This window comes from Carcharhinus amblyrhynchos, chromosome 21 (assembly GCF_965287045.1).
Source record: "Carcharhinus amblyrhynchos chromosome 21, sCarAmb.v2.hapA, whole genome shotgun sequence".
Lineage (NCBI taxonomy): Eukaryota > Metazoa > Chordata > Chondrichthyes > Carcharhiniformes > Carcharhinidae > Carcharhinus > Carcharhinus amblyrhynchos.
In genome coordinates, this window is record NC_137344.1 from 48243059 (window position 1) to 48270967 (window position 27909).

The window sequence follows — 27909 nt, forward strand, 5'->3', positions numbered from 1 at the left end:
TCTCTGCTCAGCGACTGTGCGCTGTCGTGTGTCGTGAAGGCCGCCTTGGAGAACGCTTACCCGAAGATCAGAGGCCGAATGCCCGTGACCGCTGAAGTGTTTGCCCACAGGAAGGGAACAGTCTTGCCTGGGGATTGTCGAGCGATGTTCATTCATCCGTTGCCGTAGCGTCTGCATGGTCTCCCCAGTGTACCATGCTTTGAATGGACCTACCTCACGTTCAGTTGATCTTTCTCTACACCCTAGCTATGACTGTAACGCTACATTCTGCACTCTCTCCTTTCCTTCTTTGTGATGGCATGCTTTGTCTGTACGGTGCGCAAGAAACAATACTTTTCACTGTATACTAATAAATCAAATCAAATTCAAAATAGGCTTGTCGATTGTCAAGCTGGATAAAGTTAGACAGCTTAAGGAGGTGACGTAATTTAAATACAGGGAATGATGTTTTTGTGACTCAGAGCCAACAAAGATCAGACAGATTTGATTGATAGGTGTAGGACACAGGATACATTCAAGTCCTCTAAGATGGGCGGCGAAAAGACTTAAGAATCTGCGATTTGCATGCAGTGTGTGAGCTATTGTAACTAAAGACATTTTCATCAGGTCATTGAAAGGATCTGCTCTGGAATTTAATGTTGAATAGATGGACTGCAGCCGATATTTCAGAAGTATTTCTTTAGCTGTGAAGTGTTTGAAACCTGCTGGCGGCGAACAGCCTACACAATTCTTTATTTCATTTGTATGCAATCACTGAAAAAAAAAGTATCGTCTGGCTGCAATAAAACTGGCAGTTTACAGTGTCGATAGTAGGTTACAGATAGTGAGAGGGAAACTGCGAAAGATCATGAGTTTACTATCAAATAAATCGGTTGGACTTAAACCTGGTGTTGTCAGACTTTTTACTGCAATAAAAGTATCAAATCAAGGGATAGAATGTATTTATATAAATAAAGAACAAAGAACAACACAGCCCGGGAAACAGGCCCTTCGGCCCAACGAGCCCGTGCCGCCATTTTAACATTGTGAGTTCCCTCTTCCACCCATGACCCTTGTCTACGCTTATGGCACTCCACATTGGAAACCAGATTGAGGGGAGACTAATTTAGGGACAATTTGTTACATCCAATCAGCCTAAGAGCACGTCTTTTGGGGTGTGGGAGGAAACCGGAGCACCCGGAGAAAACCCACGCCAGCACGGGGAGAATGCGCAAACTCCCACAGGCACCGACCCAAATCCATGTATCTGCACAGCAAACAGTGATAGTCACTGAGCTGTCGTCTTGCCCAGCATCTGGTCCAGTTTATAGACAAAAGAAGATTAGAATTGGTGCTCCGTAGGAATCTGGCACTTTGATCCCTTGTTTATAATTTATCAAATCAAAGCGGCATTTTAAAAATGGTTGCATTCTTTTTGATGATAGAAAAGCAGCTAAGGGAATTAGAACAAAACATTCATAAGTTGCTACAATGGAAATACGATTTGAAAATGAAACTCGGTTAAATACAAATGATAACTTGGTGAGTAAAACGCAATTTTATGTATTACATGGAAGAATAAATTAAATGTCATTGTCCATAAAATTGACTAAAATATAAATACAAATTGACAAATAATTCAAACCAGAGAGAAAAGTTGACCAGTAGCCAAAACAAATATATTTATTTCCTAAATCAAACAAAAGAAGGGAAATTGCTGGACAAACTCAGCAGATCTAGAGAGAGGAGTCCCACACTTTGAGTGCATCTCTCTTTTGTGCCAGACCTGCTGAACCATAGAACCCTACAGTACAGAAAGAGGCCCTTCGGCCCATCGAGTCTGCACCGAACACAATCCCATCCAAGCCCTACCCCCATATATTATACCCACTAACCCCCTCTAACCTACGCATCCCTGGACACTAAGGGGCAATTTCTTAGCATGGCCAATCAACCTAACCCGCACATCTTTGGACTGTGGGAGAAAACCCACGCAGACATGAGGAGAATGTGCAAACTCCACGTAGACAGTGACCCCAGCCGGGAATCGAACCCAGGACCCTGGAGCTGTGAAGCAGCAGTGCTAATGTGAGAAACACCGCTCACAGTCAAATAATTTAGTCGAGTCAAGTTCCGAAGGAGCAAGGTATTTTATTTAACATTCTTGCAAGACCGGGTGTCCAAAAGATAGGCACACCCTACATCGAGTTTAAGCAAGCATTTTATACTATTTTACAAGCATATTAATCAATTACACAATATCTTGTTCTCCCCTAATTGGTGGTTCCTGTCCTATCAGTGAGTTGTCGTTCCCCTATTGGCTCACGGTGCCCCACATTCCCGTCCCCTCTACTCCCCTTCCAACCACGTTTCTTGTTATCGCGAGAGTACATATTATAGTGTTTATTCAATCTTCTTACTTGATTAGTTCTCCCATCTGTCTTATCTAAAACTATTTAACATGTCCAGTTCATACCGGCTGTAATCAATCTTCTGCTAACTTAATTACCGACGTCCCGACTATCTCAGTGACTGTCATCCCCCTGTAGTTAAGAGGTATGCTCAGTTGCAAAAGCAACACATCCTGCTTACCATTTGTCTCCTAATCTGGGCCCCCAAACGTTCCTCCCACTGCCCATCCGGTGTTATCCCTACCCAATAGGTGGTTTCTTCACTGTCCTTGACCACAGTTCTGCTAGCATCAGCGAATTTTATACTCTGTGTTTGTGATTAAAACCAATTATTGTTCCCATAATGTGGTTTGGCCATGTGTCTGACTATATCCATCTTACCTGACTTTAAGCTATTTTTCTATGGTGTACAGGTATATGTGTTAACAGCGTCTTTACCTGCTGTTCACAGCTAATAACCACTGTGCTACCGTTCCTTTATTCATTTTGTTTTCAATTTCCAGCGTTGACACGTAGCCCCAGTAAATTGCCTGGGCTTGTAAAATCTCACCCTGTGTGCTTCCCATCCCCACCCCCTTCCCCCTTATTAGGAAAAGGAGGAAGTGTTGGGAATGAAAGCGAAACTTTGCCTGGGAGGTTCCTGGAACTATTTTGGAGAACGCAGGGCAGTGTGGAGTGGAGAGAGAGAGGGAGAGAGGGAGAGAGAGCTGGCTGTTGGAAGATTTGGCTGTAAATTTTGACCTGGGGTTATCAGCTGTCAATGAATTGGGGAGGAGGAGGGAATCCGATCTCCACGGGAAGCAGGGAAAACAGGAACCAAACCAACAGTGAACAAGGGAGGGGTTCACATAGTGTGGCTGTGTCTATGAATCGACAAATTGTCTCGATAAGAACTTGTTCTCCTTGCTGTGCAAGAGCAGACTTGCTGATTTCCCAGGCGAGAATCCTGCCTTGGTTTCCTGTTGGACTTTAACCTGACTTCTTACTGCGTTGGGTCCCCATCGCCATGGCTTCGCCGCTGGGCTCTCAGGATAAGTTTGTCTGTGCCATCTGCCGAGACATCTTCAGCAATCCAGCCACTCTCCCGTGTGGCCACAGCTTCTGCCTGCAGTGTGCGCAGTGTTACTGGGAGCTGAACTCCAGCCCAGACAGATCCAGCTGTCCGCACTGCCTCCAAACCTTCAGCCCCAGGCCCAGCCTGCACAAGAACCTCATCCTGTGTGAAATCCTGGAGGAGCTCAGGTCCAGCGGCAAGCTCTCAGCTGGGGCTGAGGCCGGCCCGGAGGACGTGGCCTGCGATCTCTGCGCCCGCACCAAGCTGAAAGGCAGGAAGTCTTGCTTGGATTGCCTGGTCACCCTCTGCCAGGGCCACCTGGCAGCCCACGAGAAGAGCCCAGCTTTCGGGGACCACACCCTGGTCGAGCCAGTCAGCCAGCTGAAAGTCCAGCAACAGTGTGCGGCGCACGGGAAACCTCTGGATCGGTTCTGTAGGACGGACAGAAGGTGTATTTGTGAGCTGTGTGTCGGCGAGCAACATCTTATTCACGAAACTGTAACTGTGCCAGAGGAAGTGGACAAACGACAGGTAAGGGAATCTAGGCCATAAAACATGATGTGGGTATGCCGGCGTTGGACTGGGGTAAACACAGTAAAAAGTCTGACAACACCAGGTTTTAGTCCAACTTATTTATTTGAGAATAGACTCACAAGCTTTCGGGGTTAGAACATAGAACATAGAACATTACAGCGCGGAACAGGCCCTTCGGCCCACAATGTTGCGCCGACCAGTCTTATTTTTAAAAAAAACATTGACCCACTAATCTAAACCAATCCCTTTTCGTCCATAAACCTATCCACAGATCTCTTAAACGCCCCCAAACTAGGCGCATTTACAACTGCAGCAGGCAGGGCATTCCAGTCCCTCACCACCCTCTGGGTAAAGAACCTGCCCCTGACATCCATACTATAACTACCCCCCATTAATTTAAAGCCATGCCCCCTCGTGCTAGATTTCTCCATCCGAGGAAACAGGCTATCACCATCCACCCTATCTAAACCTCTAATCATCTTATATGTTTCTATAAGATCCCCTCTTAGCCGCCTTCTTTCCAGTGAAAACAACCCCAAATCCCTCAGTCTCTCCTCATAGGACCTCCCCTGCATACCAGGCAACATCCTGGTAAACCTCCTCTGCACCCTCTCCAAAGCCTCCACATCCTTCCTGTAATGTGGGGACCAGAACTGCACACAGTACTCCAAGTGCGGCCGCACCAGAGTTGTGTACAGTTGTTAGTCCCTTCATCAGGTGAATGGAGAGTTCTGGCCTCAGACAGAGCATATAAAGCACAGACAGTTTAGAGATTACTGATTAGAATGATGAACTGTCTGTGCTTTATATGCTCTGTCTGAGGCCAGAACTCTCCATTCACCTGACGAAGGGACTAACCCCGAAAGCTTGTGAGTCTATTCTCAAATAAATCGGTTGGACTAAAACCTGGTGTTGTCAGACTTTTTACCATAAAACATTAGACAGGGGTCGTGGGTGGAGAGGGGGGACTGGTGGTGTTGAGATGGTGGTGCATGGGCCTGTTTCCCCGGCTGATTTTTGTTGTTTGTAGGCCTGAGACAGAGACCCAGTTTCAGGGTGGAAGCTATCAATATTGAGAGTTAAAATCCAGATCGTTCCACAGTAATGTTCTTGAATAGTTGTGTGTAGACAGTGAATAGTACATACCCAGAAACCAGTAAACAGGGTACTTGTCTTATCCGAGGGAACGCTTACTGAGTATTTAATACCTTTTTACAGTTTTTTTTTACAGCACAGTGGGTTAGCACTGCTGCTTCACAGCTCCAGGGTCCTGGGTTCGATTCCCGGCTCGGGTCACCGTCTGTGTGGAGTTTGCACATTCTCTTCGTGTCTGCGTGGGTTTCCTCCGGGTGCTCCGGTTTCCTCCCACAGTCCAAAGATGTGCGGGTTAGGTTGATTGGCCATGCTAAGAAATTGCCCCTTAGTGTCCAGGGATGCTTAGGTTAGAGGGATTAGTGGGTAAAATATGTAGGGGTTTGGGGGTAGGGCCTGGGAGGGATTGTGGTCAGTGCAGACTTGATGGGCCGAATGGCCTCTTTCTGCACTGTAGGGTTCTATGTTTCTATGATCTTTGCTCTGAAAGCACATTACCCAATAAATTTGACATTATCGAAACTAATTCTTGCTTTTCAACAAGTAGAACCTGTATCTCCTCATCATTCTCATCGGGTAGAGGGCCTGAGCATCTTCAGCGCAGATGAATGGATAGCATCCCAGTCATCCTCAGCGTTGCCTGCGAGGTGTAGGTCAGCAAGCGTAATTTCTAAGTTTTCACCACACATCCCAAAGCTCTTTGAGATACTTTTAAAGTTTGGTCACTATCGCGATCTAAGAAACACAGTCACCTCACACAAACAGCGATGTGATAATGATTAGGTAATTTGTTTTTGTGAGGTTGACTGAGGGATAAATATTGGCCGAGACACTGTTCTCCAGTGCCAAAGGATCTTATATATATGCCAAAGGGGTTGTATCAGAGATGAGGGGGTTGGACTATGAAGAGAGATTAAATAGACTGGGTCTGCACTCGTTGGAGTTTAGAAGGATGAGGGGGGATCTTATAGAGACGTATAAGATAATGAAGGGGATGGATAGGGTAGAGGTAGAGAGATTCTTCCCACTTAGAAAGGATAGCAGGACTAGAGGGCACAGCCTCAAGATAAGTGGGGGGGCAGTTTAGATCGGAGTTGAGGAGGAACCTCTTCACTCAAAGGGTGGTGAATCTCTGGAATTCTCTGCCCGTTGAAGTGGTGGAGGCTACCTCGCTAAATATATTTAAGTCACGGGTAGATAGGTTTCTGATAGACAAGGGAATTAAGGGTTATGGGGAGAAAGTGGGAAAGTGGAACTGATCCACTTCAGATCAGCCATGATCTTATTGAATGGCGGGGCAGGCTCGAAGGGCTAGATGGCCTGCTCCTGCTCCTATTTCTTATGTTCTTATGTTGCTTGAAAGATCGCACCTTTAACAGTGCAGTTTCAAACTAGAGTGTCAGCTGAGGCTTTTGTGTCAAAGTATCAAAGTGGTTTTTGTTGGACAGAAGAAGGTTAAGAGGTGACCTCATTGAGGCATACAAGATGGTTAGATAGGGTGGACAGTGAGAGCCTTTTCCCTCGGATGGTGATGGCTAACATGAGGGGACATAGCTTTAAATTGAGGGGTGGTAATTATAGGACGGATGTCAGAGGTAGGTTCTTTACTCAGAGGGTAGTAAGGGCGTGGAATGTCCTGCCTGCAGCAGTTGTGGACTCGCCAACTTTAAGGGTGTTCAAATGGTCAGTGGATAGGCATATGGATAACATTGGAATAGTTTAGGTTAGAGGGTCATTAGATTGGTTCCACTGGTCGGCGCAACATCGAGGGCCGAAGGGCCTGTACTGCGCTGGAATGTTCTATCTGGAGTGGAACAAGAACTCACAATCTTCCTGACACTGGATCGAGGGGGCTGACTCAGGGTTGACACAAATGAAAAGGAGGAATTAGGACCTGTGTCAAAATGTTAGGATTAAGGAGAGACTTTAAAAAGATGGCTTGGGAAGGGAATTCCAGATCCTGGGGCTCAGGAAGCTGATGGCAAAGGTGAGGCAATAACAATCCAAGATCTGCAAGAGGCCAGAATTGGAGAACTGAAAGATCCTGGAGTGTATTAGAGTTTGAGGATTGTATGGAGGTGGGGGATTTGAAACATTTGGGTGTAATTCAGGCAACCTCACGGTAGGTTATTAATCGCATGTGGGTTTTTTTTCCCTTCTAGAAACTGATTCTCCAGGAGTTATCTCGTCACAAACAACAGCTACAAAACGCATTAGCAGAGACCAATAATCTTCAGCTAAAAGCTGACTCAATTAAGGTAAACACATTGGTAATTCTGGACTTCATAAAAACACAAATGAGGGGGGAATTTCTGCACTCACAGGGCCACGCATCTGATGGATACCCTACCCCAGAGTGCAGTGGACACCGGAACACTAAACAAATTTAAGGAGATGGATAGATGGGCTTTTAATTAGTAACGGGATGAAGCGTGATGGGGAGTGGGCAGGGAGATGGAGATGAGGCTGAGATGAGAACAGCCCTTGAATGGAAGAGCAGGCTCGAGGGGCTGGATGGCCTGTTTCAGCTCCTAGTTCTTAGGTTCTTCTAAAACAATGAGATTTTCTCCAGATAGACCATAGGAGTAGGACAAGGCCATTCAGTCCCTTGAGGCTGTTCTGCTACTCAGTTAGATGGTTTCATCTGCTTTGGTTCCACATTCTTTAAGAGCATTGGCTAACAAAAATCTATGCATCTGAACTTTTACTTCATCTCAAAATGTTTTGGAGCGTGGAGTTCCCGATTCCCACTTTGTGTGAAGAAATGTTTCCTGACACCATCCTAAATGACGATCTTGGGTTCATGTCGCACTATCTGTAACCCCCGTGACTTGCCTGGGTTTGTAAAACCTCACTTACTGTCCTGTCTGGAGACAATACACATCTCTTTAACCTGTGCTCAATGCTCCTTCCACTCACATTGTCGGCCACTTTAAGTCTTGAACAGCAGGTTAGGTGTAAAGACTCGCATTCTAATCAGTAATCTGTAGAGCGGCACGGTAGCGCAGTGGTTAGCACCGCTGCTTCACAGCTCCAGGGACCTGGGTTCGATTCCTGGCTCGGGTCACTGTCTGTGTGGAGTTTGCACATTCTCCTCGTGTCTGCGTGGGTTTCCTCTGGGTGCTCTGGTTTCCTCCCACAGTCCAAAGATGTGCGGGTTAGGTTGATTGGCCATGCTAAAATTACCTGTTAGAGTCCAGGGATGTGTAGGTTAGAGGGATTAGCAGGTAACCGTGTAGGGATGTGGGGTTAGGTCCTGGGTAGGATTATGGTCTGTGTAGACTCGATGGGCCGAAGGGCCTCTTTGTGCACTGTACGGTTCTATGATCTAAACCGAGTGTGCTGTTATATGCTCTGTCTGAGGCCAGAACTCTCCATTCACCTGATGAAGGGCAAACTCTGAAAGCTTGTGAGTTTACTATCAAATAAATAGGTTGGACTTTAACCTGGTGTTGCCAGACTTCTTACTGTGTTTACCCCAGTCCAACGCCGGCATCTCCACATCATCATCTTAAATGCCCAGACCAAAACTTGAAGTTTATGCTTATCCTGATCTCCCCCACCAAAGTAAATAGTTTCTCTTTATCTGGCTGACACAGTGCTTAGCACTGCTGCATCACAGCTCCAGGGACCCAGGTTCAAATCTTGCCTTGGGTCACTGCGCGGAGCCTGCACCTTCTCCCCGTGTCTGCGTGGGTTTCCTCCGGGTGCTCTGGTTTCCTCCCACAGTCCAAAGATGCGCCGGTTAGGCGGATTGGCCATGCTAAATGCACAGGGTTATAGGGATAGGGTTGCGGGGTTAGGGTGGGGAGGGGGTTAAGACCTGGATGAAATGTTCTGTCGGGGAGTCAGTGCAGTCTCAATGGGCTGAATGGCCTCTTTCTGCTCAGTAGGTATTCTACAATTCTATGGAATCTATCAAATCTTCCAAATTATTTTGCACATCGCCAATTTCCATCACTCTATCAGTGTTGGCTGTGTCTTGAGCTGCTGAGTCCCACAACTGGATTTGCTCCCTAAACTCCTTTTTATCTCTCTTTCTCCTGTGTTTGGTGTGAAATTTTATTTGTTAATCCACCGTGGAGTGATTTGTCATGTTTGGCTATGTTAATGATACCTCATAATCACAAGTTGTTGCTGAACCTCTCAGTCAGATGATCTTTAATAGTTAAGGCAGCGTGAATCTAATCAATGCGGCCTGTCCTCATTCGGAAATGTTGCCAATTTTCCTCTGTTGTTAATAGAATTCCGCAGAGGGGGTGAGAACTGAAATCACCGAGAAACTCACTGCCATGATCCAAGCCGTGGAAGCAGTCCACAGGGAAGCGATTGGGCTGGTTAATGATGACGAGCAGGTGGCACTGCGCCAGGTCGACAGCATCAGGAGCCAACTCCAACAGAGGGGTGCTGAACTCAGCAGGAATGAGAATCAGCTGAGCTCCCTGCTGAAGATCGATCACCAACTCATCTTTCTGCAGGTAAGGACATCATTTCACATTTGTTGCTGGGGCTAGTGTCCCGAGGGAGATGTCCAGTTGTCCAGGGATGCCAAGAGCGGGATGTCCAGTTGTCCAGGGATGCCAAGAGCGGGATGTCCAGTTGTCCAGGGATGCCAAGAGCGGGATGTCCAGTTGTCCAGGGATGCCCAGAGCGGGATGTCCAGTTGTCCAGGGATGCCCAGAGCGGGATGTCCAGTTGTCCAGGGATGCCCAGAGCGGGATGTCCAGTTGTCCAGGGATGCCCAGAGCGGGATGTCCAGTTGTCCAGGGATGCCCAGAGCGGGATGTCCAGTTGTCCAGGGATGCCCAGAGCGGGATGTCCAGTTGTCCAGGGATGCCCATAGCGGGATGTCCAGTTGTCCAGGGATGCCCAGAGCGGGATGTCCAGTTGTCCAGGGATGCCAAGAGCGGGATGTCCAGTTGTCCAGGGATGCCAAGAGCGGGATGTCCAGTTGTCCAGGGATGCCAAGAGCGGGATGTCCAGTTGGCCAGGGATGCCAAGAGCGGGATGTCCAGTTGGCCAGGGATGCCAAGAGCGGGATGTCCAGTTGTCCAGGGATGCCAAGAGCGGGATGTCCAGTTGTCCAGGGATGCCAAGAGCGGGATGTCCAGTTGTCCAGGGATGCTAAGAGCGGGATGTCCAGTTGTCCAGGGATGCTAAGAGCGGGATGTCCAGTTGTCCAGGGATGCTAAGAGCGGGATGTCCAGTTGTCCAGGGATGCTAAGAGCGGGATGTCCAGTTGTCCAGAGAAAAATGTCCATTTGTTCAGGACATCATGTTCTTCCACTGAGGGCTGAAGGTTGGGAATCTGTTTCATGTTTGCCGGGCGGGATTCTCTGATCTTGTTCACCCCACCCCCCTGCTGCCAGCAAGAATGGAGAATTTTGTATTCCAACCAAAACTCCTTTCACTCCCAGTCACCAGCGAGATCAGAGATTTCCGGCGATCAGCCTTTGCTTTTCCATTTGTTAATTTTCCATAAGTTATTTCCATCAAACAGCTATCTCATTGAGGGCCAGATATTCATCAAGGAAAAGTGGGATTGGGAAGTTTTGTAGGGTCAAGGATTCCATCTTGATTTTGGAAGAGCCTTGCTATGATCCTGATAGAGATCAGCATTGTTTTCTTTAGAATCTGGGTGCTCATATTTATTTAAAGAATAAAGATACAAGTTTACTACATAAAAATCATGAATGCTAATACATACATTCTATCTTAAATAGTGAAATTACAGATAATAAAAGTACAATGCACTCAGTTACTTCCAATCTAAACTAATTTTTAACTCCAGTTGCCATCTATATATTCACGTACTGGCTGTGGTTTCTTGGATTTTCCATTTGCTTTTGCAAGGCTGTCCCTTCACATCTCCTCTAACCATCCTACAATGTTATACTCTTATTCAACACTTTTCTTAGGGGTAAGTTTTTCACTCAGGGTGGTGAGTGAGTGGAATCGGCTGCCGTCGGTGGTGGTGGAGGCGAACTCGCTGGGGTCTTTTAAAAGACTTCTGGATGAGTACATGGGATTTAATGGGATTGGGAGTTACAGATAGTTCTATGGCCTGGTAGGTATGGATGTGACCGGCGCAACTTGTGGGCCGAAGGGCCTGTTTGTGCTGTTATGTTCTATGTTAACACAGACCTCACAGCATTTTCAGCATGTCCACCTTCCTGGTTTAAACATTCTTTACCTTTGATGTTCACTCTCAAGTGAATAGTTGTATCTAAAACTTTGTCTGTCTCTCCTTCTCGCCCACTCTCAGTTTGGCTCTATCAGAAGTTCAATTCTTTGGGAGTTCTTCAGTCAGCAAGAGGGTTAAACTATTTTAACCAAAACACAAAGTTTCACCTTACTTCCATGGCTGTAATTCAAACCTAGAACCCAATCTTATGTTTCAAAAGACATCCTTTGATTACATTTTAACTTTTGCTGACTATACAGCTGCAGTGACCTGCACCACATTAGGAATCTTGATTTAAGAGAGAGCTTGCCTTTCTCAGATATTTTTTAACAAAGCTTCCGGTATTTTTACTTCCCTCTCAGTAACAAATTCAAGGTCTGTCTTTTGAGCTCTCGCCTTGTTGGTTTGCACCATGGCCCCGTCGTCTTATTGACCCATTTTCGATTACAAAAATCGGAGGCATCTCCCTTCAGCTTCTCACTCGCCTTGTCTGGTCCAGTTTACTTTGGGCTGGGATTTCACTCTTCAAATCAGTTGGCAAATACTCGCGCGCTGTAATTCTGTCACAGTTTTTCCTGGCCTGAATAAATCCCAACCCATCGCCAATCTGTTATGGGGCTGTCATGATGTTTCTCCGACTGTAGTTCAAACTATCGTTTCCCTTAAGTAGCCAGACAAAGTCATAGAGTGATTTAAGATGATTTATTACTATAGCTAAAAGACCCTGACTAAATCTTGAAGACCAGAGCGCAGAATTCAGAAATATACAAACAATTATAGTTTCAAATTTGATTACAAGTAATTGGCATATACCAATAAAAGCATAGGCGTTATCTCTGTCCACTCACAATTATTGATTAAGGTTACATCATGCATGCACAATGGTATAATGTCCAATGAAAAGTTGTGCATGTTATATCATCAAGCAATCCTAGGTCTTTCTCTGACCAAAGGGATATCAACCTCCCTTTCCATTGTTGCTTGTTCTTATGAGCAAACATGAGCTACAGCTGCACATCATTTAATTCAATGGTCCTTGACTCTCATCTGGGTTTAATCAAGACTTGTGGTTTTTGCCTGGCTTTCCCTGTGTGACTGAAATACAGCTTGCAGCTTATGTGATTTTTAAACTTGTGCAATTATTTACCATTTCACTCACCTAATTTGCACTCGGTGCATAACCAATAAACCAGAGTCTACACAGTTTGCTATAAGTTCTCATGTAATAGAAAGAAAATAGCCATTCAGAATTGTCCCTTCTCCAGAAACCTGTCAATGAGTAATAAGTAGGGAAATCCCATTGTAAACACCTTTTAGTCTATTTCACACCTCTTAATCTTCTCCAAACAAACACAGAGGCATGGCAAGACCACTTTAAAGATAAAGATCCAGTTATCGCAAGGTATTAAAGCTGTCAGTCAAACAAAGCTAACCCGCTCCCTTTGCAGCTGTGTGAACAGATTCTTGCTGGACTGAGTCGGCTAGTCATTCCTGTATTTATATTTGATGTGAATGAGTCAGTCCCTCAAGTGTTTACTGATAATTCCACTCAATGAGCTCAACTGTTCTTGTGAGAGTGAAATGACTGGGTGGAGCGTAAGTATCAGCGCACAGCACTTAACTCGAAACGCTTGTTTCTGTCTTGTTAAATCTCTGCAACTCTATAAATTTGAGAAGCTGTCACGAGAATGTTTAATAGAGATGTTTCGTATTTTGTTTCCCACGTACCCTGATCACATCGAACGGTTTATTCTGGGGTAAGGGTTCCTGGCACCTCCACCTGTCCAGCCTGAAAAGTAAGACCAGTCCCACACTAGATGGATAGGTCAGTGTTCTTGGGGCTATTGAGGATGGGGCAGTGTTACTCAAACTCCAGGAAGAAATAGGGAGAAAGGGCAGTGCAATCAGTGTTAGTCCTGAAATTGAATTTAAGCTGATGGTGTGATTTACAAAGAACAAAGAACAACACAGCACAGGAAACAGGCCCTTCGGCCCGACAAGCCCACGCCGCCCATTTTAACACTCCTTAGGTGCCTCATTCCAATCCTTCTTCTATCTATGACTTTTGTCAACGCCTCTTGGACTCCACAAGAAAGGGGTGTAAATTTAGAGCATTATATGTGCGCCAGATTTAGGGAGGTCTAATTTAGGGACAATTTGTTAACACCAATCAGCCTAAGAGCACGTTTTTGGGGTGTGGGAGGAAACCGGAGCACCCGGAGAAAACCCACGCAAGCACGGGGAGAATGTGCAAACTCCCACAGACACTGACCCAAGTCGGAGATCCGACCCAGCTCCCTCTAACGGCACAGCAAACAGTGATAGTCACTGAGCTGTCGTGTTATCCATTGTGCTTTGTTCACCACAGAGGGTGGTGAATCTCTGGAATTCTCTGCCCGTTGAAGTGGTGGAGGCTACCTCGTTGAATATACTTAAGTCACAGGTAGATAGGTTTCTGATAGACAGGGGAATTAAGGGTTATGGGGAGAAAGCGGGAAAGTGGAACTGATCCACTTCAGATCAGCCATGATCTTATTGAATGGCGGGGCAGGCTCGAAGGGCTAGATGGCCTACTCCTGCTCCTATTTCTTACGTTCTTATGTTTATCCCTGATAGGAATCCAGTTGTTTAAAAGCAAGCGTGCAACCTCTGGATTTCCCACAGCAGAAGACAGATGTCAAGTCCACAATGGCTCAGATCAACGCAGCTGTCACAGAACTTGCCACATGGGTCGAACAGCGAACGCAACTGTTCTCCAAGCAAATTCTCGAAAAACGGAACAGCGGTTAGTGATTTCATACACTGTTTCAACCTATTACTGTTTCAGCAATATGGATAAGGCAAGTGACTATTATCTAAAGAGTAGGTGGGACTTTGCACAATGGTCAGCACCGCTGCCTCACAGCACCAGGGACCCTGGTTTTGTTTCCCAGTTTCGGTCACCATCTGCGTGGAGTTTGTGCATTCTCCCCGTGTCTGCGTGGGTTTCCTCCGGGTGCTCCAGTTTCCTCCCACTGTCCAAAGATTAGGTGGATTGGCCACAGACCCAAGGCCAGACTTGTACTCGAATCCCTGGCATTGTGAGGCTGAATAATCATAGAATACCGTACAGAAAGAGGCCATTTGGCCTATCAAGTCTGTACCAACCACAATCCCACCCAGGCTCTATCCCCATCACCTCACACGTTTACCCTGCTATTCCCTCTGACACTCGGGTCAGTTTAGCGTGGCCAATCAACCTAACCTGCACATCATTGGACTGTGGGAGGAGACTGGAGCACACGGAGGAAACCCACGCAGACACGGGGAGAACGTACAGGCTCCTGTGCAGACTTTTGATGACCTGAGGCTGGAATTGAACCTTGGTCCCTGGCGCTGCGAGGCAGCAATGCTCATTACTATGTCACCTTTTAAAGAGATAGGTGCAATTTATAGAACCCCGACAGCACAGGAATTAACTTTTCATTGCCTCAATAAAATCACCACTCTTAATTTGAGAAAAAATCTAAAGGAATTTAAGTCATGAAACTTAAATCCGTCTGAAAAGGTTTGGGAACCACATATGAAATGTTAGGGTGGCGTACAGTCCCCGGGCTGCAGGTCGAAGAACTGCGGCTAAATCTGGAACTTCATTATGCCATTGAAGCCTAGATGCAGAGACCAAAACCTGTGTTGCAAACAGTCCTGATCAACATCTGACCCGAGACTGGATACGGAAAATTTTCACACGTCCTAGGCAGCCAGCTAAAACGGGTGTGTTTTCCCTTGGGAGCAATAGGACGATAGGTTTCTCTCCCTATTGTGTACATATAATATGTATATTATAGGTAATAGAACCTATTGTGTATTATGGACTAGAGGACACAGCCTCAAGATAAGGGGGGGGGGGGGCGCAGTTTAGAACAGAGTTGAGGAGGAACTTCTTCACTCAAAGGGTGGTGAATCTCTGGAATTCTCTGCCCGTTGAAGTGGTGGAGGCTACCTCATTAAATATATTTAAGACACAGGTAGATAGGTTTTTGACAGACAAGGGAATTAAGGGTTATGGGGAGAAAGCGGGAAAGTGGAACTGATCCACTTCAGATCAGCCATGATCTTATTGAATGGCGGGGCAGGCTCGAAGGGCTAGATGGCCAACTCCTGCTCCTATTTCTTATGTTCTCAGTATTGAAATGATAAATGAAGTAAATGGAACAATGTAACTTGCTGAAGATCACTGTGGAAATTAGCCTTCAATGATTTCTCCTCACTATGTTTGCTTTGTGTAGAACATCCAAAGGTGAAGAATAGTGAAGAGTTCATATTTTGTAAGTAGTTTTGATTCTACACTAAGTCCAGATGTGATTTGTCAGTTGTTATATGTTCCAAATCAACAGGTTCTTCACTGAAACTCTATTGAAACGGGGCTTTTACTTGCTGGCTTCATTAGACCAGAGGCACAAGACAGATCCTCCTTGCCAACCTCACACATGCTGTCTTCAGTGTGAGACTGGGTTGAAATTGGCCCTGCTGCTCCCAGTATTGCTAACACATTAAGGCAAGCTCTGGGTATGAACAGTGTCCCTCTGCTGCAGACAGCAGCTGCCCCGGAGAGGCTGAAAATATGGTTCTGAGACATCATCAACAGATATTAGGTCAGATACCAAATCTTGAACGAAAGGTAGATTTTGCAGAGTGTCTTAAAGGAGAGAAAGGTATCAAGGCAAAGAGACGGAAGGAAGAAATGGCAATGTTCTCAGCAATGACTGAAGCCATTTAAAGAAGGCACATGATTGGAAGACATGAATGGAGCCAGGTAAGCCAACTGGACAACAGGGCAAGAGGTGTTGGAGGGTGATTGTGTAATCAAGCAAGTCAAAACTTTCAGACAGGTTGAGAAGTACGAGAAGGGAAAGTTTACCTTTGTCACAATCACATAGGATGCCCTGTGTTACTTTGTTAAGAGCTGCGTCAGCACGGTGAAACAGGCGCTGATACGAGGGATCCAAGCGCGGAGTTCTGGGATTTGGGAAAGGACAATGTTTGTACACCTGAGGGACGAAAGGGAAATTGGAGATGGAGCAGTCGTTGGCAAGAATGGAGTGGTCAAGGGAGGAGAGAGGTGACGATGCAGTTTTGAGGGAGAACCAGACAGTATCAGTTAACAAGGGAGACAGGATGGGAGACTGGGTGATCGCAGCTTAATGACAACTTAATAGAGATTTTGGAAACTAAAGAAAAATATGAATCCTGGTAGGGCAAGAAGGCGACCAGGATTAGAAGGTAATTCACCAATACTCCAATACTGACCGATTTCCCCAATAGAACGTTATATAGTCATATTAACAGCACAAATGTCAGATCAACTTGGCAGCTTTTGATTTGTGTATTTATTGTAACAAATAACTCAATCAGGTTCCTAAAATTTATAAAGCTTCAAGTAAGGTTTATTTATTAGTGTCACAGTAAGCTTACATTAACACTGCAATGAAGTGACTGTGATTGGTATGTGGCCTGAGTAACTCAGAAGAGGCGGTTGGCAGAGCCCAATTTGGACTTTAAAGAAGCCATTGGAATAGTTTTATTGCTGGAGATCGCTGTAGAAGGGGTCCCTGAGCTATGGGGGGAGCGGGGGGCAGGCAACAATATCCTCCAGCGAGGGGCAGGGGAGGCACCTCCTGTAATCAGTCCTCAATGAGAGAGCTTGTGTAAACCAAATGTTAAAGGGCCCTTACGATATTGAAGCCCTAATATCACCACCAGGTAGCCAAAGAAAGGCCATGACAATGCAAGAGAAAACATATTCCAGAGAGGTGCAGGTGGATCGCTGTAAAGGAACACCTGGACTATCTCAGGGGCAGGGATTCCACACCTGAGCAGGTCTCACAAGTGGCCATGGAGATGGCCACTTTCAGTATCAGTCCTCAGCTTGAAGCTGACTCCACATTGTCCCTCTGGATAGACTCATAGAACCCTACAATGCAGAAAGAGGCCCTTCAGCCCATCGAGTCTGCACCGAACACAATCCCACCCAGGCCCTACCCCCATATCCCTACATACTATACCCACTAATCCCTCTAACCTACACATCCCTGGACACTAAGGGGCAATTTCTTAGCATGGCCAATCAACCTAACCCGCACATCTTTGGAAGGAAACCACAGTACCCGGAGGAAACCCACGCAGACACGAGGAGAATGTGCAAACTCCACACGGACTGTGACCCAAGCCGGGAATCGAACCCAGGACCCTGGAGCTGTGAAGCAGCAGTGCTAACCCACTGTGCTACTGTGCCGCCCTGTCTGAAGGCACAGTCTGAAGTTTGAAGGCACAGACTCGGAGATGGGAGCTGAGGAAGTGGACGTCCAGACTGAAATGGAGGTTGAGGAGGAACCCGCGTCGCTGACCCTGCGACACTCCCTCCGGAAACACGGGTCCCCCTCTCGGTTTGCACTGTCTGACCCAGCCCCACCTTCAACAGACCTCAGACCAATCGCTAAACAACAGGAAGGAACTTCTCACCGTGGGGACACTGAGGGGGGAGTGGACTGAAGTGGGGGGGGAGGGATGTTATGACAGGAAGTGACAATTCCATGGATAGGATCTGGTTTGTAAAAGATAGCTGTGGTCTGGCCTGTGTTATTGTAGAATCCCCACAGTGCAGAAGGAGGCCATTTGGCCCATCAGGCCTGTACTGACAACAGTCCCATCCAGGCCCTATTCCCATAACCTCACACTTGCTAATCCCCCTGACACCAAGTTCAATTTAGCATGGTCAATCAGCCCGACTCGCACACCTTTGGACTGTGGGAGTCCACACAGACACGGGGAGAAAGTGCAAACCCCACGTAGACAGTGACCCAAGGCTGGAATTGAACCCGGGTCCCTGGCAGAGTGAGGCAGCAGTGCTAACCACCATGCTGCCTGGGCTGATTCTCTACACAGAGTTTGTGCATCCCAGCAAAAGACTTGATGTACAGTAACATTGATGGGATTATCTTCAACACCTTCGCTTTTCTCTGCTTTGGCTTCTCACTGTAGACAAATCCTGGCGCAGCACTAAAAGAAAATGCCACTAAAGTTAGAAGAGAAATTCCGATTCTGCAAGGGCAGAAAGAACATTTAAAACGGGTGGTCTGGCTCTTCCGACGTGATCCCAAACGGATCCCTGGGATCATTATGGAGCAAGCAGGGTCAGTCTCTTACAAGGTTAAAGTCTAGGGTAGAACCTCAAAGAAAGGTTCATTGATAGATCTCCCCATGGGCTTCATGGTGTACAAACCCCCTTATCGAGTGAGTGGAGGCTTGCCCAATGGGATGGGACCAATGGGGGGGTGTTAAAACCTGTTGCTCTAACCCAGACTGTTGTTGGGAGGCCCCGGGGTACAGTCTTACCAGCTGTAAGGCACAGGCACAGCACTTTCTTTGGCTTCCAACAAAAGGCTTCTGGTGATGGGAAACTGGGCAAGGCTGAATTACTACGGCACGGTAGCACAGTGGGTTAGCACTGCTGCTTCACACCTCTAGGGACCTGGGTTCGAATCCCAGCTCGGGTCACTGTCTGTGTGGAGTTTGCACATTCTCCTTGTGTCTGTGTGGGTTTCCTCCGGGTGCTCTGGTTTCCTCCCACAGTCCAAAGATGTGCGAGTTAGGTGGATTGGCCGTGCTAAAATTGCCCCTTAGTGTCCTGGGATGTGTAGGTTAGAGGGATTAGTGGGTAAATGGGTAGGGTCAGGGTGGGATTGTGGTCAGTGCAGACTCAATGGGCCGAAGGGCCTCTTTCTGCACTGTAGGGTTCTATGGTTTTTACTAAGTCTGCCCCTGCCCATCACTGAGAGACGAGCAACTTGAAGTTTTGGCTTTCAGGGATAGGTGAACAGCCGGTCAAGCGACAATAAGCATCTGGAAGCTTGGCTAAATAATTGGAAATGGGCCTAATTTTGGGTCAGTCCTGGGCAGTTCCGATTCTGGACCCAAAGAGATTTCCCCTCACCACCTCCTGGTCTTTACCCAGGGAGTAACTTCAACCCTCAGAGCAAATTATTCTATTGATATCTCTCCTTATTGATCTATTTAATGTGTTTAATGAGATGTGAAATAAAATAGAAATGTGTGCCTGCAGCTACCTGTAGGATCTCACTGATTTTTGTCTTATTGTGTTTACTTTGTACAGCCACTCAAATCAAGAACATACCCAAGACCGTCTCTAGAACATATTACTTACAGTGTAAGTGTTCCTGACCAGTGCTGTGTTTTGTTCAATGATGGTTTACATTCTGTTCGATTTGCCAAATCCGCAAATAGTTCACAGGAAGTGCTTTGGAGCAACACTTCCACTTCCTGGTTCAACTCAGTCTGAATTGTGGACTGTCGGAACGACTGGAAGAAGCTGTTGTGGAGTTAAGTGGCCAAAATGATCCAGATTTTCCTGCTGGCCAAATTGCATGGTCCCTCGAATGGCAAACACAGCAACCGTTCCCTGGTGGTGGGAGGTACAAAACTCCAGGCTCGAGCGCAAACAGTTAGGCCCGCCCTGTGGTACTACCCTACCCGAACATCTTGATAACATTTTTGATTTTGTGTGCACCCAGTGCTCTCAATTTCAACTTGACATCAATAGTACTAATTTTTTTTTTTGTTTTTATTCCAATCAAATCCAATTCAGAGTCGTTGGGCCTGTTTCCCGTGCTGGGTTGTTCTTTGTTCTTTGTTGTTTGTTCAACAAGTTGAGACATTCCCAATCCAAGTTGGCAAGACAGGGCTCTCACCTCCTGTCTTGGGCTTTGACCTACAGGATCCACGCTGATTGGAGCAGGCATAGCTCCTCCTCCAAGGCTTGATCTCATTTGCATCTTAGGCCGAGATGCCACTTTTAAAAATTGCTTCAAATGAAGTTGAAATATAACCTAACACTACACTTGATCTTAGCCAAAAGGCTTGAGAAGCTGACATCAATAGTTCTGATTTGGATCGAATTTGATACCATGTTTGGTAGCTCACTCAAATCATCCCCATGTTCTCAAATCTGGTCAGCACCAGCAATAACTACCACTAAAGTCACACTAATCCCATTTTCCAGCCCTTGTCCCATATCCTTGAATGTTATGATGTTTCAAGTGCTCATCCAAATATTTTTTCATAGGTTGTAAATTTTCCAGCCTTCACTACCTTCCCAGAGAGCGCATTCCAGACTCCCACCACCCTCTGAGTGAAAAACCTTTCTCTCAAACCTCCTCTGAATCTCCTGTCCCTCACCCTATGCCCCCTCATGATTGACCTCTCAACCGAGGGGAATGGCTGCTTCCTATTCACCCTGTCCAAACCTCTCCTAGTCTTATACGCCTCAGTCACATTCCCCACCCTCAGCCATCACTGCTCTAAAGAAAATAATAAGAAGGCTCACAACACCAGGTTCAAGTCCAACAGGTTTACTTGGTAACAAATGCCACCAGCTTTCAAAGCGCTGCTCTCCACTCACCTGATGAAGGAGCAGCGCTCCGAAAGCTAGTGGCGTTTGCTACCAAATAAACCTGTTCGACTTCAACCTGGTGTTGAGAGAATTCTTACTGTGTTTACCCGAGTCTTACACCAGCATCTAAAGAAAACAATCCAAGCCTATCTATTCTCTCCTTTATAGCTCAAACACTCCATCCCAGGCAACATCCTGGTGAATGTCCTCTTTACACCCTCTAGTTGCTCACACTTTTCCTATAGTGAGATAACTGGAACCGTACACAGTGCTCCAGCTGTGACCTAACCAATGTTCTATACAGCTCCAACATTACTTCCTCGCTCATATAGTCTATGCCACAACTGATAAAAGCAAGTGTCTCCATATGCCTTCTTAATATCCTATTCACTTGTTTGGCTGTCTTCAAGGATCTGTGAATAATTATCCCAAGATCCCTCAACATTTCCTACATTACAACACTGACTACACTTCAAAAGTGACTTCATCGGCTGTTAGACTCTTGAAGAAAAGTGCATTATAAATACAAGTCTTCCTTTTCCTCACCCCAGTCTTAAACGGTCAAACCCTTAACCTGAGACTATTCATTCTAGAATCTCTGGCCGGGAAATTTTATAGCTTTCAATGAGATGACTTCTCATTTTAATGCATTCCAGAGAGTACAGGGATCTCACACAACGACATTGCCAATTATTCCTTTCTCATTACACAATACCCAGTCTAGGATGGCTTGCTCGCTAGGTGCTTCCCCAGTGTACTGGTCCAGAAAACCATCCAGGTATTCCTCCTCGACGATATTGCGGCTAATTTGATTTGCTCAACCCGTACGCAGATTAACATCGCCCACAAGTACAGACCTTCCCTTTTCACGTGCATCTCTAATTTCCTGTTAAATGCCATCTCCAAAATCACCAGCTTAGGGGTCCATAGACAACCCCTACTCGTGCTTTTTGCCCCTCGGTATTTCTCAGCTCTACCCACACAGATTCCACACTGTTGGAGTGAATATCCTTCCTCAGTGTGATGTTAATTGTCTCTTTAACCAGCAATGTAATTCCACTGCCTTTACCTTTTTTGTCTATCCTTCCTAAATTCTGAATGCTCTTGGAAGTTCAGTTCCCATCCCTGGTCACCCTGCAACCACGTATCCATAATCCCGGTTATATCATTCCCGTTTACAACTGTTTGTGTAACTAATTCATCCACTTTGCTATGAATGCTCTGAGTGTTAAGTGTTGGGCGACACGGTAGCACAGTGGGTTAGCACTGCTACTTCACAGCTCTCGGGTCCCGGGTTCGATTCCCGGCTCGGGTCGCTGTCTGTGTGGAGTTTGCACATTCTCCTCGTGTCTGTGCGGGTTTCCTCTGGGTGCTCCGGTTTCCTCCCACACCCCAAGGATGTGCTCTTAGGCTGATTGGTGTAACAAATTGTCCCTAAATTAGTCTCCCCTCAATCTGGTTTCCGATGGGGGTTCCATAAGCATAGACATGGGTCAAGGGTGGAGGAGGAAAAACACATTGTTAAGATGGCGGCCCGGGCTCGTTGGGCCGAAGGGCCTGTTTCCCGTGCTGTGTTGTTCTTTGATTCTTTGATCTGAGTGATGCAGTTTTTCTCAAATCCCCTCCTGCCCCTTATCCTAAACCCATGCCCCCTCGCGAGGGGAGCCTAAGAGGAATAGCGACTCCAATCTGTCTTTTCAAACACGTGTTGTAACAAAGGGATTTCCTTTCTTTCATTGTCTTCACAGATGCTGGAAGACTCCGATTCAATTTAAACTCTGCAAATGGCTGTCTTCACTTCTCTAACAGGTATCAGGCAGTGTGGTATTCAACACCAATAAATTACCCTGATCACCCAGACAGATTTGATAGGCAACCACAAATCCTGTGTGACTCTGTCTGGATCGGCAACTTCAGTCGTAGATATTTTGAATTTGAATTGTTCAAAAATCAGAGGAGTGACCATATTTGCGTGGGCATCACACACTCTGATATTGAAAGAAAAAGCATTAGCCTTTCCTCTGTGCTGGGTAGGTATAACCAGTCCTGGTGTTTAGATTTGCACCTAACACCACGCGATACTTTCTTAATCTTTGAGAATGGAGTCGAATCTGACGTACCAAGCGTGAGCTACAACAGGATTGGAATGTTTCTGGACAATCGGAGCTTGTCGTTTTACAGTGTGACAGACACAATGACCCTAATCCACAAATTTACAAATATAAATACACAGACAGCCTATCCTGCTTTTCGAATGGGAGCTGGAACAGCCCTGAGACTCTGTCAACTTTGCTAAAGACTAGTTTCTACAACTGAGAGTCCTGTATCGAATGCCTTTGGATAGAATGTAACTCCGACACCCAGTGGCCATTGATGACTCGTTTAGTTTAAGGAATTTGGACGGTTGCATTCACGACCAGCGCTCACAAGTGCGGCGCTGATGGGGTTTGAATTTGTAAGTGGGCGGCTGGGCGATGCCTGTGCGCCTCTAAGCTGTGGGAGGGGAGAGAGGTACAGTGATCCTCATGGGAATGCAAGATCCCCCCTGAGCCACATGCCACCCTGATTTGGAAATAGACAGATACAGAACATAGCTTGTAAATACAATGTATCAAGTCTTCACACTAATTCAACATTATAATGAAGCAAGTGTAAGGTGATTGAGATTGGTAGATGCTAATTGTAATCGAATTTGAAACTATAATTGCGTATGTATCTCTGAATTCTGCATTCTGGTTAGTTACAGGCTGTGACCTGCCAGTTTCTGAGCTACGTAACTTGATTAAACAACTGCTTAAGAGAGCTCCGTGTCTTGGTCTGGTTACTTGAAGGATAAAGTTGTGATCAATTAAAAAACTGGACATCAAAGCCCGCAACACTTTTCTATTAAACATCTTCAAAGAGTTGACAATAGTTAGTTTCAATATTGTTAACAATATACTGGCGCAGATTATCCTCTAGATAACTAGCTTAATATAATAACAAACTAGCGTTGCCTAAGAACCTGGACAGTCTGTTATGATATGTGCATATGGTTGGCCAGACTGACATTTATCGTCTGTTCCTCCAGGTGGTTGGAGAAAGTGTTGGTCAGCTGTCTTCTCAAACCACTTGAATTGATATACCGACAATGCTCTTAGGGAGACTGTTCATAGATCATCATAGAACCCTACAGAGCAGAAAGAGGCCCTTCGGCCCATTGAGTCTGCACCGAACACAATCCCACCCAGGCCCTACCCTCATATCCCTACATATTATACCCACTGATCCCTGTAACCTACGCATCCCTGGACACTAAGGGGCAATTTCTTAGCATGGCCAATCAACCTAACCCGCACATTTGCTGATGACACAAAGATAAGTGGAAAAGCAAATTGTGCGGAGGGTGTGGAAAGTCTGCAGAGGGATCTAGATAGGCTGAGTGAGTGGGCGAGGACCTGGCAAATGGAGTACAATGTTAGCAAGTGTGAGGTTATCCACTTTGGCAGGAATAATAGTAGGAGGGATTACTATTTAAAGGGTGAAAAGCTGCAGCATGCTACGGCGCAGAGGGACCTGGGGGTCCTTGTGCATGAGTCGCAAAAACCCAGTCTGCAGGTGCAGCAGGTGATCAAGAAGGCGAATGGGATGTTGGCCTTTATAGCGAGGGGGATAGAATATAAAAGCAGGGAGGTCTTGCTGCAACTGTACAGGGCACTGGTGAGGCCGCAGCTGGAGTACTGTGTGCAGTTTTGGTTGCCGCACTTACGCAAGGATATATTGGCCTTGGAGGGAGTGCAGAGGACGTTCACTAGGCTGATACCGGAGATGAGGGGGTTGGACTATGAAGAGAGATTAAATAGACTGGGTCTGTACTCGTTGGAGTTTAGAAGGATGAGGGGGGATCTTATAGAGACGTATAAGATAGTGAAGGGGATGGATAGGGCAGAGGTAGAGAGATTCTTCCTGCTTAGAAAGGGCAGCCTCAAGATAAGGGGGGGGTGCAGTTTAGAACGGAGTTGAGGAGGAACTTCTTCACTCAAAGGGTGGTGAATCTCTGGAATTCTCTGCCCATTGAAGTGGTGGAGGCTACCTCGCTGAATATATTTAAGTCATGGGTAGATAGGTTTTTGACAGACGGGGGAATTAAGGGTTATGGGGAGAAAGCGGGAAAGTGGAACTGATCCACTTCAGATCAGCCACGATCTTATTGAATGGCGGGGCAGGCTCGAAGGGCTAGATGGCCGACTCCTGCTCCTATTTCTTATGTTCTTATGTTCTTATCTTTGGACTGTGGGAGGAACCCACGCAGACACGAGGAGAACGTGCAAACTCCACACAGACAGCGACCCGAGCCGGGGATCTAACCCAGGTCCCTGGAGCTGTGAAGCAGCAGTGCTAACTGCTGCTCTTAGGGTGTTGACCTGACAATGTTGGAGGCAGGATCCAAGCTGGGATGGAGGAGAAATTGCAGGCGTTTTTATTTATTCGTTCATGTGGGTGTCGCTGGTTGGGCCAGCATTTATTGTCCATCCTTGAGTAGTCGATTTGAGGGCGTTTAAGAGTCAACAACATTGCGGTGGACCTGGATTCACATGTAGGCCAGACTTAATGACATTACTGTTACTAGAGAGGCGGTGCTTGACAGACTGGAGGGGCTGATTGTGGACAAGTCCCCAGGACCGGATGGAATGCATCCGAGGATTCTGAAAGAAATGGCGGAGGTGATAGTGGATGCCTTGGTGGTTATTTTCCAGACGTCGCTGGATTCCGGGGAAGTGCCGGATGATTGGAAAACGGCTAATGTTACACCGTTGTTTAAGAAGGGTGCCAGGCAAAAGGCGGGGAATTATAGGCCGGTCAGTTTAACGTCTGTGGTAGGTAAAATGTTAGAATCTGTCATTAAGGAGGAAATTGCGAGGCATCTTGAAGGGAATTGCTTGATAGAGCAGACGCAGCACGGTTTCATTAAAGGGAAGTCGTGTCTGACAAATTTACAGGAGTTCTATGAGGATGTGTATAGGGCGGTGGATAGAGGAGAGCCGGTGGATGTGGTCTTTCTAGATTTTCAGAAGGCGTTTGACAAAGTACCTCACAAGAGGTTATTGCAGAAGGTCGAGGGACATGGAGTTGGGGGTAGGGTGTTAGCGTGGATAGAGGATTGGTTGTCAAATAGGAGGCAGAGAGTGGGGCTCAACGGGTGCTATTCGGATTGGCGGATGGTGACTAGTGGAGTGCCCCAGGGGTCGGTGCTGGGGCCTCAGCTTTTTACCATTTATATAGATGATCTGGAGGAGGGAACCGAGTGTAGGGTGTCGAAATTTGCTGATGACACCAAGATTGGGGGAACGGCAAATGGTGCGGAGGGTGTGGAGAGTCTGCAGAAGGATCTAGATAGGCTGGGCGAATGGGCCAGGAAATGGCAAATGGAATTTAATGTTGGCAAGTGTGAGGTGGTCCACTTTGGTAGGAAGAATGGTAGGAAGGACTATTACTTACGGGGCGAAAAACTGCAGCAGGCGACGGTGCAGAGGGACCTCGGGGTCCTTGTGCATGAGTCGCAAAAACCCAGCTTGCAGGTGCAGCAGGTGGTCAGGAAGGCGAATGGGATGCTGGCCTTCATAGCGAGGGGGATTGAATATAAAAGTAGGGAGGTCTTGCTGCAGCTGTATAGGGCATTGGTGAGGCCGCAGCTGGAGTACTGTGTGCAGTTTTGGGCGCCGCACCTGCGCAAAGATATTTTGTCCTTGGAGGGAGTGCAGAGGAGGTTTACTAGGCTGATACCAGAGTTGAGGGGGTTGTGCTATGAGGAGAGGCTGAATAAACTGGGCTTGTACTCGTTAGAGTTTAGAAGAATGAGGGGAGATCTCATTGAGACGTATAAGACGATGAATGGGATGGATAGGATAGAGGTGGAGAGACTCTTCCCGCTCAGAAAGGACAGTAGGACTAGGGGGCACAGCCTCAAGATAAAGGGGCGGCGGTTTAGAACGGAGTTGAGGAGGAACTTCTTCACTCAAAGGGTGGTGAATCTCTGGAATTCTCTGCCTGTTGAAGTGGTGGAGGCTGCCTCGCTAAATATTTTTAAGACGCGGATTGATGGGTTTTTGATAAGAGAGGGGATTAAGGGTTATGGGGAGAGGGCGGGAAAGTGGAACTGAGCAGCGACAGATCAGCCATGATCTTATTGAATGGCGGGGCAGGCTCGAAGGGCTAGGTGGCCTACTTCTGCTCCTATTTCTTATGTTCTTATGTACTAGGTAAAAGGCATGAGTGACCCAAAAATGACAATGGTTTCATGTTTGCCATTCAACTTCCACATTTCTATCAAATTCAAATTTCATTGCATGCCGAGGTGAGATTCGAACCTGGGTTTCCAGCCAGGAACCCTGGATTCCTAGCTCAGTGACAGTGACAGTACATCTAAGCCATCGCTTGCTCCTAGTTTCCCCTACCTCTGCTAAGTTCTAAAGTTTATTTGTCAGTGTCACAAGTAGACTCACATTAACACGAGGGGACATAGCTTTAAATTGAGGGGTGGTAATTATAGGATGGATGTCAGAGGTAGGTTCTTTACTCAGAGGGTAGTACGGGCCCTGCCTGCAGCAGTTGTGGACTCGCCAACTTTGAGGGCGTTCAAATGGTCAGTGGATAGGCATATGGATAACATTGGAATAGTTTAGGTTAGAGGGTCATTAGATTGGTTCCACTGGTCGGCGCAACATCGAGGGCCGAAGGGCCTGTACTGCGCTGGAATGTTCTATGTTCTAACACTGCAATGAAGTTATTGTGAAAATCCCTTTGTCACCACACTCTGGCGTCTGTTCGAGTACACAATCAAGCAACTTCTTTTCCTGGACGCACAGCTCTCAGGGACACCAGGAAAATTAAACAGTCAGCATTTCTCAAGTTATTTGGGGTGGCATGGTGGCACGGTGGTTAGCATTGCTGTCTGGCAGCACCAGGGACCCGGGTTCAATTCCAGCCTTGGGTCACTGTTAGTGTGGAGTTCGCACATCCTCCCCATGTCTGCTTAGCCTTCCTCCCCCAGTCCAAAGATTGGCCATGCTAAATTGCCCTTTACTACTGGGGGTATTGGCAGGGTAAATATTATAGGGATGGGGCCTGGGTGGGATTGTGGCCAGTGCAGACTCGCTGGGCCAAATAGCCTCCTTCTGCACTGTAGGGTTTCTGCTGGCTCCTTGCAAGTTGTGTAGTGAATTTAAAC

At 46.6% G+C, this 27909-nt stretch overlaps 1 protein-coding gene across 1 annotated transcript in view; it reads left to right on the plus strand.

Annotated features, from left to right (window-relative positions):
- Nucleotides 1-2870: 2870 nt before the first annotated feature.
- The window catches only part of LOC145356604 (E3 ubiquitin/ISG15 ligase TRIM25-like), a 60909-nt gene continuing 35870 nt past the window's right edge, over nt 2871-27909 (plus strand). The window contains exons 1-4 of the mRNA XM_080209413.1: nt 2871-3975; nt 7233-7328; nt 9315-9548; nt 13871-14039. Of these exons, the coding sequence (XP_080065539.1) occupies nt 3397-3975; nt 7233-7328; nt 9315-9548; nt 13871-14039 (1078 nt within the window). The 5' untranslated portion in view covers nt 2871-3396. The remainder of the gene's footprint in view (nt 3976-7232; nt 7329-9314; nt 9549-13870; nt 14040-27909) is intronic.